The sequence below is a fragment of the Sphaeramia orbicularis genome, chromosome 15, assembly GCF_902148855.1.
Source record: "Sphaeramia orbicularis chromosome 15, fSphaOr1.1, whole genome shotgun sequence".
Classification (NCBI taxonomy): domain Eukaryota; kingdom Metazoa; phylum Chordata; class Actinopteri; order Kurtiformes; family Apogonidae; genus Sphaeramia; species Sphaeramia orbicularis.
The window spans coordinates 30,622,203-30,634,539 of NC_043971.1; the positions used below are offsets into that span (position 1 = coordinate 30,622,203).

Below are 12,337 nucleotides of genomic sequence, written 5' to 3' on the forward strand. Positions count from 1 at the left end.
TTTCTCTCTCCTCATCACCACCCCCATTCAATGACCTCACTGTCAGCCCCCTCACACTCACCCACTCACTCCCTCACTCTCAGATTGCACATACAGATACACAAACACACACACAATCACACATGAACTTATTTGAATTGCAAGTGAGCTCTGTTCACAACCAGAGGAGGTAAACACAGGGTGGAAGAAGTAGTAAAAAAGCTGAAAAAAAGAAAAAAAAAAAAAAAAAAAAAAAGAGGATGAAGATTCACTGACTGGATGACATTCACAGAGTGTTTAACAGGGCAAGCCTCCACGTGTGAATGAGTGAGAAAGGCAAGACGGAGAAAGAGTGAGGAGAGTGAGAGGAGGACCACGAGGGACCGAGAGGACGCAGAGTCAGGGGGAGACTCGCACCGGGTTGGTAGGAGCTGCTGGGACAGCCCTGAAGGGACACCTGAGCTCTGAAGAGACACCTCCTCCAAGTAGGGAGCAGCAAGCAACCCATGGGAGACGGAGTCAGTGGAACACCCGACAACAACCTGCTGTCGCTCCTCCTCTCCTCGCGACCGGCTCTCATCCCCCTCTCCTCCTCCTCCGTCCTCACTCCCTCTCTCATTTGATCCCATCCCTCACTCCCTGCGCAAGAGAGGGAGAGCTTGCACTGAGAGAAGGTAAGGGGGATAAACGCATGCATGTTGTTGTCCTTGCAGAGCATGTGTGTGTCCTTAGGTGTGTGTGTGTGTGTGTGTGTGTGCGTCAGTGTCTCGGATTTCCACTGGATGCGTAACTCAGCAACTTGTTTCTTTGGATCAGTTCTTTTCCGTGAGTGTGTGTGTGTGTGTGTGTGTGTGGTCTCTTGAGGATTTAAAAAAAAAAAGCTCAAATGGATAAAGGGTACTTTTCATTTGTTGCTGGTGCAGAATACATTGAAAAAAAAAAAAAAAAAAAAAAAAAACATGAAAGGTTGACTATTTCTTCATGCATATTTTTCTGTCCTGGTATCTGTCTGTTTTAAATCTTTAGTCTTCTTGTGTTTTTTAATAAGTCTTGTGCCTATTAAAATAGAAGTATTACTCTAGAGTTTGATAGTAATTACAGAAAAAGCAATATAAAGTACAGTGTGTTTTCCAAAGAGCATGATTCTGTTTAAAAGTGTGTTTGTGAGAGTGCATGGAAGAAAATATAATATGTGGAGAAAGAAAAGAGTGAGCCATGAATGGACAATTAAAGTGAAAAGGACAGAAAAAAAAAAAGGTTCATGCATTAAAATATGCATGAAAAGAGGTAGAAAATCAGCCGTAAAATCCCATCAGTTTCCATTGTCGTTGCATGTTACCCTGCCATCATCTCATAAACCCCCACCATGAACCACGGGCCAGTTCTTTGCCCACAGTAGTTGGGGGGACAACAGATCCTGCAGGGACCACCCCATGCCATTTAATCTGTCCCTGCCCACAGATAACAGAAGGCAGATGGTCCTGCCAGAGCACAGGGAGATAGAAGATAGCTTATACAATGTGAGGACAGATAACACCCAGCATTCAACCTGTGCCTCTGAAACCAAGCCTGCACCTAAATCTGAGAGGGCCACATTAAGAGAAAAGCAGTTGAAGATAGAAAACGAAGAAAAGAGGACGCTGTAAAAAAAAAAAAAAAAAAAATCTTTCATTGAAACCAGTACGTAATCCAGAATAAATCCAAGCAAGTGCACAGTCTAGGATAAACGTGAGTGAATGGAAAGAGGCAACTCATCTAAAAAAAAAAAAAAAAAAGAGCTGAGCAGCGAGTGAGCGGGACCATCAAAGTCATGAGCTCCTGTGTTTAAAGGGGAGTGTGTATTTATTTATAGAGGGCGGTAGTTAAGTTCACTAAGCTCCCTCTCTCTGTAAGACCCAGCCTTTTTGCCTTATGAAAATTCAATTGGCCATAATTTGCTGAGGAGCCATATGCATATTTTATCAGTGGGTAGGTTTTGAAGAAACAAGCATGCCAAGCTTTTTTGTGTCTCTTCTATATCAAGACTGAATGAGGGGGAGTGTGAGGTTGTCCTTTAATATGTGGCACATCTCACAAGGAAACACCAATCAGCTTCATGTGTCTTGGCTAAAACAACCCAACTAATAGCAGCCTTTTTGTATTGCAATAATGTTTTTCTTCTCTATCTCCAACCTTCTCATTTTTCACTTGCACTTTCTCTTTTTTCCTCTCTTCCGTCGCTCTCCCTCTAATTACTCCAGGATCCTACATCCTCCTCTTCTTGCTCTCCATTTCCACAGCCCTCCCTTCCTTTCCCTTCCCTTCCCTTCCCCAGCCTCCTCTTTCCTCTCCTCCCTCCCTCCCTCCCTATTTCAATCTGCCTCTCTCGCGCTGCATGTCTCTCAGTTAAAGCTTTATGGGTCGTTCACTCCCCTCTTTCTGTGCAAGGATAATGAGAAGGCGCCTCTGCACTACTTTGTAGCTGTGCGACAGTTTGCGAGTTTGGATCTCAGAGCGTCCTAGGGCCCAAAAGACTCAGATGTATCTTCTGCAGCCGCCTCCGTGGTTCCACTGTGATTGTCATCTGATCTATAGGGCAAAGCACTGACATAATACACCTTGTTAGAGGAAGGGGGGGTTGGTGTTTGTGAAGACTGTGTGACTTTGAACAAATGTGTTTTCTCTGGGGAAAAAGGAGAATACTGAGGCCTATAATCATTGTAGCTGCTGTAACTACAGGTGCATGCACAACTACTCACAAAATTACACACCCATATATAAATACACACTCTGGAAAATACAAAAAAAAACACAGTGAAGGACTAAAGTGCAAAGGAAATAAAATAAAAGAGACAGATGGTGGGAGACAGATTAAAAAAAAGAGGTGAAAATCTGATATAAGTTCCTTTTTGCGGCATCTGGGTATTTGACTATCGGAGCACCTCCAGGTGTTGTTTGTGTACTTATCCACACATCTGCATGGCATCACTTTATCCTAATAAAATAGCAGCTAATACCCATGATGAAAGATATTTGGAGAACAGACCCATTTGAACTCCCCAACTAAAAATAGAAATGTAGATGTAAAGTCGTCAACTTCAGAGTGATATTAGCAACCCTCTTCACACTTTGAAAAGTGGTGCGATAGATGATTTTTTACAGTGAGTGTCAAGTTGTGCTACACACATTTCAGAGTAATATAGCGTGGCAATTTCTTTTCCCCCGCATGAATAATTCTGTCTGAATAGGATAGGATGTTTCTTCATATCAATGAATCATCATCTGCTAGAGTTCCTTAGTGTCTGTGAATGGTACAGTGGAAATGTAACTGTTTGAGTGTATTAGTGTGTGTGTGTGTGTGTGTGTGTGTGTGTGGGGGGGGGGGGGGTGTTAATGGGGTCTGATTAATGTTCTTGACCTTTCTTTCCAACATGCGTTTTTAGATCCTGGGAATAAGCCAAGACGTGGTGACTGAGGACAGTAAAAGTGTCAAAGATACAGTCAAAAGATGGAACCCGTGTCCCTGTGGTGGTGTCTCAGTGCAGTTTTGGTGCTGGTTTTTGGCTCTTCCTGGCCTCAGGTGCACTCAGCCCTTGCACCTGAGAATGAGGTGCCACTTCGTCCCACTACATGGCTACCAGAAGGAAAGATCACATCTGTAACTCTTCCCAAAGGACGAACAGTCAGGTAAGTTAGCACTGATGGTATATGCACATGGATAGAGCAAACCACTAATACTGCAACAAAGAAAAACAAAGCAAAGTCTCTCATCTCATGTCTTAAAGTTGCTTGTTTTATCTAAACAGTAGCCCACAATGCTACTTATTCTCTTTAGCATTATGAAAACAGAAAAAATGTACCACTTTTAAAAGATACAGACATTTCATTTTTACTTTGTGTAATAATATGAAGAAAAAGGAAAAGTATATTATTATTATTATTATTATTTTTTTTTTTTTTTTTTAATTACCAATGTAGAAATGTATCACAAAATATGACAAAATCACCTTAACTAAGTTTTTCATTCACTCATAACGCTGCTGCTCCACTGCTGGTATCTGCTTGACTCACTTAAACTCATCACAACTTTTTTGGAACTTCTAGAATCACCTTCAGCAAAGGCCCAAGTAGGATAAGGCAACACTAATAATGATGGAAACAGGAATTGTTGCTGTGTCAACATATATTACCTTGATAAATCAACCACAGATCTGAAGTCTGAACAATTACATTCTGCCTGAAAGCATCTAAATACAGCATTTTATATTGTATAACTTAGAGCATTAATTTGTATCTTCGTCCATTGTTAAAGAAGTTGTATGTAGGTTTATGGCCAAAACTGGTACAGCAATCACATTTAAAACACGGTTGAGCGTGGTATCCCAGATTAGGGGTTGCCAGATCCAGCATGAGCATCTATTACAAGGAGCCGTCTCCATGTTTCAAAAGCATCTCCTATACATATCCTTGTTTTGTTTTTTTACTTTGTCACCATGTATTTGGGAACAATAAAAGGCATTTTCGCTTTACTAACGTCAGACATTTGTGATCAGAAATGTTCCAAAATGCAGCTCAGTGGGAACTGGCAACCTGGAAAATGCTACAGACTTGGTGATTGGAAGATAGGTGATGAGTGGAGCATCAGACCAAAAAACAAAATTACAACATAAACATTATTTAGGGGCTGACACTGAGCTTTTTGAATATGAATATTCTGGCTGGACTACTACTGTCAGTGATATCAGTATTTGAAATGAATATGATTCCTTAATGTCTGGTGACATTCAGGGCCATTTTATGATTACTTGGAACATAATTCTGACATACAGCCCCTTTAAATTGCTAATGGCTGCAGTCTTCACCATAGTTTATACTGTGTTGTCATGGTGATCTGCCACAGCTAGGGAGGAATATACCTGATTTTTGCCAAAGTCAAGATGACTCAAGGTTAGAATTTGAAAAGTAACATAACAAACTGTAGACTAATTAATCTGGAAAGGTCATAGGTCACATATCCAGGAAAAGACCAAAATGGGATGTTTGTGCTTGTTCTCTGAGCGCCTCGGTGAATCGCTTCTGCTCTTCTACAGCAGCAACAATACACTGCACTAACTGCTATTAGCTTAGAAGTGATCCAACAATATCAATAAACCTCCAGCACAACCAAGACTCTAAGACAAATTTCAGACAATTAAAGCCAGAAGTATGCTGACTGCAGTTCATTTAACAGTTACTGGTATCATTAATAATGATACAATTGCGATTGTTATACATTGTATATTGAATCTTTAATAAATGAGTTATCCAGTGAATTGCTGTGCATTAATTTCCTATCAACAAATTGATTAATAGGCTAATTTTTCAGCACCAAAGAGCTTTTCAAAGCTGCTGTATTCAATATTGGATACAATGGATGAAATGACGGTGATGTGAAAGTTTCTTTTGTGCAATTTAAAGATTATCACAGAACTTTCCAGTTCCCTTCCCAAAGTGTGTCACCATATTTCAGCTAAGCTAAGTTTGCATGTCACTGTCACGCTGCTCTGGTTTGTTCTCCTTGACTAAACACTATTACATGACTTACAAGAAGTTTTTGTTCTAATTCAAATCCTAATTATTTTTTCATTTCCTGTAAACAAACTGAGCCTTGATGTCATCATCAGATCTGCCCTTGCTCCAATGTGAATAACAACTCACCAGTCATCTCCAAACCACCTTTTTAGAGACAGTGGCTCAATCCAGCACCACTGTAGAGAAAATGAGAGGAAGTGGAGCTCATTTGGCCTGAACCCTAAAGCACAGTGCCAGTGCCTTCCTTCTAAAACTGGGAGCTGAAAATTGCGAAATGCGTCTCCCTGTGTGCAGCAGTCTGTCCACTAGTGCAGTCATGCAGAACTGCACAGCAAATAACGGAGAGAAAACACTGATTCCAAAATTAATCACTCTATTTAATAAGCTGCACAGCGCCCTTGAGAATGACAGTGTCGCACATCTGTTTGGAAACAACTGCCATCTGCACGATATCATGAATAATGGCATTTGTAACGAAGGAGAATAAATATTTATTAACAAATAACTCTGAACTTTCTTAATTTACATGTGAGGTAACTTGCCGTGAAGAAGTGACATGCTATGGAGCAGTCTGTGTTTAGAAACTTTTACTGTGAGACTAAAAAGTGTTGTGTTCAGGCTTCTTTGTAGAGGTACTTAACATTGACTTTGGAGTTTAAGGACAGTGGTTGTTTGCGTTTACAGATAAGCATAAACCACAGCAGTGTGAATGCTAAATGCCCTTCAGTTATCACTGAACTGCAATCTAATATGCAAATCAATCATCCAACATGCGCATAACAGCACACACTTGATCATAAGAAGGAACATAACTGTTTCTATGCTAAGCACGATCCCCGATAGTTACAGCAAACAGGCAGATATCCATCTGAAAATGTCAGAACAGCCTTATCATGTGGCTCTCAGGTCACCTCTTCTGATCTGCTATCAAGTGACTAATCAGCACGTAGGCAAATGGAAAGATGGCAACAGGGACATGACTGAAGCTGTTAATCTTTACATTTTATGAGTGTCTACAAATCAGCTAAAAAAGAAAGAATATTGCATAGTGTCCTGAAAGATACAGTATCTTGTCTTTTCATCTATCGTCTTGCAGATGAAAGGAGGAAAGGTGTTATTATGTTGACAGTAGCCATGAAAATCATACCTTATCTTTCCATTATATTTGATCATTCCTCCATAGGTTATACTTGACTCTGAAGAAGAAAGCGTCAGCCATGTCAGTGACCGTCAGCCCATGTGACCAGCCCATCGAATGGAGTTTATCTGCCCGGACACTGAAGGACAAACCCCTCAAGAGTCTGCAGTGTGAGTGGACAGTAAGACCACAACCTCCACCGTCACACACCAAAGTATCCTGAGCATCACTGCAACATTTGGCAAATACAGCAGTGGATTTAGTGCAGGACATAGGCAACTAATCTAACTCTTTTGCATTTAGCCTGTCAGAACAGGAACAATTAGAATGATAGAAAATACTTGAAATATGTTTTTGTTGAGACTTTTGCAGGTTGGTTGTGTTGATAAGGTTATTCTTCTTTTTTATGACATTAATTGGATCCCATTAATCATCACATCCATGGCATGTGTGCTCTGGAAAAAAAACAATGTCTCCAAGTTTTTCCGTTAGAAATTCCTAAGGAAGATAAGTCCAATATTGCTTTTATCTTACATCTTCCTATCAGCACATTGTACCCTTTTGTTCAAGTTCAAAGCATGGAAAATATAGAGTTTTCCCAAATGCCACCTACTAAATCTAACAAGGACGAAGACGGCAAGGGCGATGGTATCTGGTCTAGTCACATTTTCATGAATTTCATATCAGGGTTTAGTTTGACATTGTTTTTCCTCACACATATATAGAACAAAATTTTCATCAAAATGTTGAACAAAAACTAAATACATTTAGCCTGTAATATTTTGCTCCTACCACACCAAACTAATAAACTCAGAGGGAAAAGTCCACAGAGCAGCAAAAATACATGATTTAATTAAGTAAAGGCAATGTATGTTTTATGCAAAACAAATTTAATCTTATTTTCAACCAAAGTAGGCACACACACACACACACACACACACACACACACAAATATATCTGGAAAGAGCAATGTGTGTTGAGTAAGTACTTCTCCAGGTTAGTGAAGATAAATAAGTTTCTTGACATGGTAAAATAACATTATGAAGTTACAAAATGACACATAAATCATTCAGACCCTGAGCTCATGGGTCCCCATTGCTAGCCTGAATTATTCACTTTGATTCTGTAACATCTGGTCTCATTTGAGGAGTAATATTTCAGACTGAGGAGAGATGAACGGTGAAAATATGTGGTGTGGTGTTTATTTACAAGTTGTGTCTGTCAAGAGAGTGCACTTCAGACTGAATGCACTTCATGTATAAATGAAAATACTGACAGGCGTTTTCAAGAGGCTGTTGACATTATTATTATTTATGCATTGTTTGTTCATCGGTAACTTTATGATGAAGGATGGCTTTTCTCCATGCATTTAATTGGAGAGGAGTTGTTCATGAAAAAAAAAAAAAAAAAAAAAAAAAAAAAAAACAACTTCGAAAACATTTCACAAATTAGTCTGGTACAAAACATAAGTACATAGTCACAGTGTTTATGTGTGCACACTTCATTGTTCACTGTAGATTGGCTTGTACTGAAACCAAATGTCACACTGTACTTCTGAATGCATGGCAATTTCAAACATGATAAATATAGCTAAACATTACAGTTAAATGTAAAAAACGAAAAAGACCACACAAACAAGACAAATGTTCTCTCTCAAAATAATTTGTTCATATTTGTCCATAACCCCACTTTTACTCAAGAACAACTTGGTGGCAAACATATAAAATGTGTTGATCTACAGTGTCTAAATTAAAAAGAAAAAAACAAGGAGCAAGTTTTCTGTTTTTTCATGGGTAAAGAAATTTATCTTCCTTCTTAAAACGAAGATACTCTTAAAAAAAAAAAAAAAAAGAAAAAACAACAACATTGAATTAGTTGCAAAAGAGCTGCAAAAGAGCTGAAAACAGGCCTGAGCACAGGAGAAGTATTTGATGGTGGCTCTTACAGGATAGTAATGTTACAAACATGATGATTTTATTTAATGTGCTGCATTGGTGTTTCAAAAAGGCAGTAGTCAAGTGGCTCAAATACACTCATCTACAGTAATTGTAAAATGCAACATACACAGTAATGGAGCACTAATATAACCCAAAAGCAACATATATAATGGTAAAACACTTCTACTTTTCCTACTTTGCTGATATTATGTAAGTAAGAGTTTGGATGCAGAAGTTGTAGTGAAGGATTTTCAAAGTGTGGCATCAGTACTTTAACTTAAAGCTGCAGGAAATTGGTGGGGAAAAAAAACACAAGAATGTGAGAATACACACCTTCCTTCAGTAGCTGTCTCTTCCCTGTACAAATTAATAGAAAATAAACATGTCAGTCATTTCATATATTTGTAGGAAAGTGAAGCCCCTTTTCCATGCTTTTTGGACTTATAGCTACTATTGCGTATTACCTACTTGTCTGAAAACACCTGTGATTAACCAAAATCACTGGCTAAGATTTTTGACAGTTTGGGAGAAAAAAAAAAAAAGTCATGGAGTAGTTGCAGAAGTCTCATATTCTCTCAGGCAGTTTGACAATGTGCTGACAGATAATTATGGATGTGTTGCTCTGTGACACTAAAAATCTATCGAGCATTGCAGCTTTAAGTAAAGGATTCCACCACTGAATCTGGAGTGTCCAATGACACAAGGAAACATTGTATTAGTATTGTTTTTTTTGTTTTTTTTTTCACAGGGAGCACTAAGAAGAGCATGCCTGAGGTCTGGTGGCGAGGTCCAGGGATCGAGGAGAAAGTACACAGCTTCACAGGCACCACAGTGGACAGTTACATGGGTCCCACCTACCCCCATGCCTCCATTTACATCCTGAGGCTGCGCTCCAAACAGCAGGACACCATAGCTACAGTGTACCTCCACGAAGGCCTGGGACCCTCAGGAGTATTCCCACAGCTCCCAGCAGACCCCCGAGTTCACACCCTCGGAGTAGGAATGACCAGCGTCACCCTCAGCTGGGCGCCCAGCGTTTCCCTCACCAGCCTTCCACACACACAGAAGAGTTATGATTACTGTGTTCTTGTCAACTCCAGGAACAACTACCCCAGTGTTTGTGCCGCCCAAGAGAACATAAGGAGAAAGATGGATGAGATAGAGGACAGGAAGGAACAAAGGAGGAGAGTGACGGCGTGGCCGATATTAAAAGAGTGGTGGTGGCAGCAGTGGGACGCCTATCCAGAGCCACAGACTTCTTCACTGGCTGATGAATATGCCGAGCTCCAGTGTGTGTGTAAAGGCACAGAGAGCGTTTGCACCGTCTCTGAGCTCTTGCCAGACACCCAGTATTACTTTGACGTCTTTGTGATCGACAAGCTGAACAGGACCAGCGCGGCCTACAAGGGGACGTTTGCGCGGACACATGAGGAGGCTCGACCGGCGATCACCACTCTCAGAGAAGGGGAGCTGAGATGGGTGAATTTCCGTGACAAAGGCTCCAACTCAGAGCAGTTTTTCAGCTTCCGTCCGCGGGGCTGGCAGCAGAGCGGCCTGCTTACTTTACAGAGCTGTGATGGAGGTGAAAAGGTCAGGGTCACTGTGTCTAGTAAAGGTCAGGTGTGGACATCTCAGCCTGTGGGAGCAGATTTAGTGCACATTTGGCTCCAGGGAAGCCCCTCTTATCTCATTCACCTGGAGAGAGAAGGAACGACCAGTGTTCCAGAGCCAAGTCTACCAGGAGGTCTAATGGCTTCAGTCAAAATGCAGACCTCCTCTGCTTACCACCGCAGGGGGGTCCCATCTCTGCCATCCACACTGCAGATAAAGTCCTTCAACAGGTTGCGTACGTGCAACAGTGTCACCATAGCCTGGATGGGCACCGAGGAAAGGAGTCTATACTGTGTGTATCGACGAAAGTTGGGAAGTTACGAAGCGGAGGCTGGCGGGGCATTAGCTCTGACTGCACCCTGTCTGGGGCCAGAGTCCCGCTCTGACACAGAGAGGGTTCTCTGCAAGTATTTCCAGGAGCTCAACCCCCGACGGGCCGTCACCACTGCTGTGATCGGGGGCCTGGAGCCAGGGATGGCCTATGTGTTTGATGTCTATCTAATGAGACGCTGGGGGATCCCGATCAAGTATAAAAGCAAGATGGTGAAGACCAGAAAGGACTGCTGAGCTGCCGCCCCCTACAGGAGAATTTCAGACTGTCCTAGTTTAGGGGAAAATGCATTGACCACATGGACATGCTGTAAAGACTGACCATGAGAACGAAGCCATTTGACTGTTGTACTGTTGTGAAGAGACTGTTACCAGAACAAGGAAGTATTCCCTCTTCAGGAGCAATGAGGAGCACAATCCATCCAAGTGAGAAGGATGTGGATGGAAAGCATATGAGAGGGATCTGCACACCAGCAAAAAGTTCATAACATTTACAATACAGCTCTTGTGCTTTTGTCATTTAGTTTTTCATTGTTGATCATGATAATGATGTGCCAGTTGTCCAAGTGCTTATTTTGTGTTTGAGTACAAAGGACAGTGGAGGTTTTTGATGACAGAAAGTAAATATAAAAAACAACAGAGACTGTGCCAAATATGCAACAGAAACAGATGGGGCAATAATTGGATAACATCTGAGATGGGGGGGTGTGCAGTGTATCTCTTGTGCTGCATATTGCACAGGCTTATAAACACAGATGGGTGCAATCTACAGATGCTTAGTTCAAAGTCAGTGTGTATCTTTGTGTTCTGCTTTTGCATGAAGCAGTGAAAAATACTTAGTGACTTGCCTCATTGTCTTTGATGTATTCTTGTGCTGCTTCAAAATGCACCAATAAATAATAGGGTATCTGTAAATTGTGAGAGTGATGCATGTGTTTACGACTCTTACTATGGAATCACTTCACTTTGTTTACTGTGGGCATTTGAATCACATTGAGCAAAAGGCAGCAATTTAATTTAATAAATTAGAATTACAATAAACTTTATTTGTAAAAGTGTCAAAACCAAATTTGCAAAGATCTTCATATAAATTAAAAACTACACTGTTTCAATGTAAAATAAGGTTAATAAAAGGAAAATATATTAAAATTAAAGTTAAAAATCAGGTGAATTATTCATTACTTTATCAATGTTCATATTTTCCAGCGATAGTGGGTTCAATAAGTATTTGGATATGTGCAGTAAGGATTCAGACAAGACAAATGTGGGAGAAAGAGTAGCTTATGTTTGTGTGGGATACCAAAGCTGAGAGGCAGACTTATTTTTTGATTTATCCTCCTGAGACCCAACAATGCATTTTTGTCCTAGGGGACAAGGGTTTTGCCGCTTTACTTTAAAAAAAAAAAAAAAAAAAAAAAAAAAAAGAACAAAAAACAAACAAACAAAAAAAAAAGAATAAAATATGCTGTCCACTGCAAAGAACATTCCAGAAAGAAATGTAAATGTAAAAACTGTTGTATCATGCTATTTCCAATCAAGGCAATTATTAAAACCTAAAAAAAAAAAAAAAAAAAAAAAAAAACACAAAACTTTTATCTCCCCTTTCTGAGGTGTCAGGATTTAGTCTAAAATCAAACTTTACGTATTTATTTAAAAAAACAAATAAATAAAAATAAAATACAAATAGAAATAGAGATAGTCCTGGATGTGTACATTTATATTTTGATCAAGAAACTGTTACTGAGAATATGCTGATCAAAATCACAAGTAGCCGACATTTTGACTCCAAAGA

At 40.1% G+C, this 12,337-nt stretch overlaps 1 protein-coding gene across 1 annotated transcript; it reads left to right on the forward strand.

Moving 5' to 3' along the window:
* Nucleotides 1–84: 84 nt before the first annotated feature.
* ndnfl (neuron-derived neurotrophic factor, like) lies at nt 85–11,464 on the forward strand. The gene is made up of 4 exons (XM_030156914.1): nt 85–653; nt 3,402–3,645; nt 6,713–6,837; nt 9,353–11,464. The coding sequence occupies exons 2-4, from the start codon at nt 3,467–3,469 to the stop codon at nt 10,780–10,782; spliced, it is 1,734 nt and encodes a 577-aa protein (XP_030012774.1). The 5' UTR covers nt 85–653; nt 3,402–3,466; the 3' UTR covers nt 10,783–11,464.
* Nucleotides 11,465–12,337: the final 873 nt, after the last annotated feature.

Excerpts from the sequence above, each read along its gene's own strand:
- ndnfl (XM_030156914.1), top strand. The coding sequence starts at position 3,467 with ATGGAACCCGTGTCCCTGTGGTGGTGTCTCAGTGCAGTTTTGGTGCTG. Across the intron at positions 3,646-6,712 it reads CCCAAAGGACGAACAGTCAG|GTTATACTTGACTCTGAAGA; the intron begins GTAAGTTAGCAC and ends ATTCCTCCATAG. Across the intron at positions 6,838-9,352 it reads ACCCCTCAAGAGTCTGCAGT|GGAGCACTAAGAAGAGCATG; the intron begins GTGAGTGGACAG and ends TTTTTTTCACAG.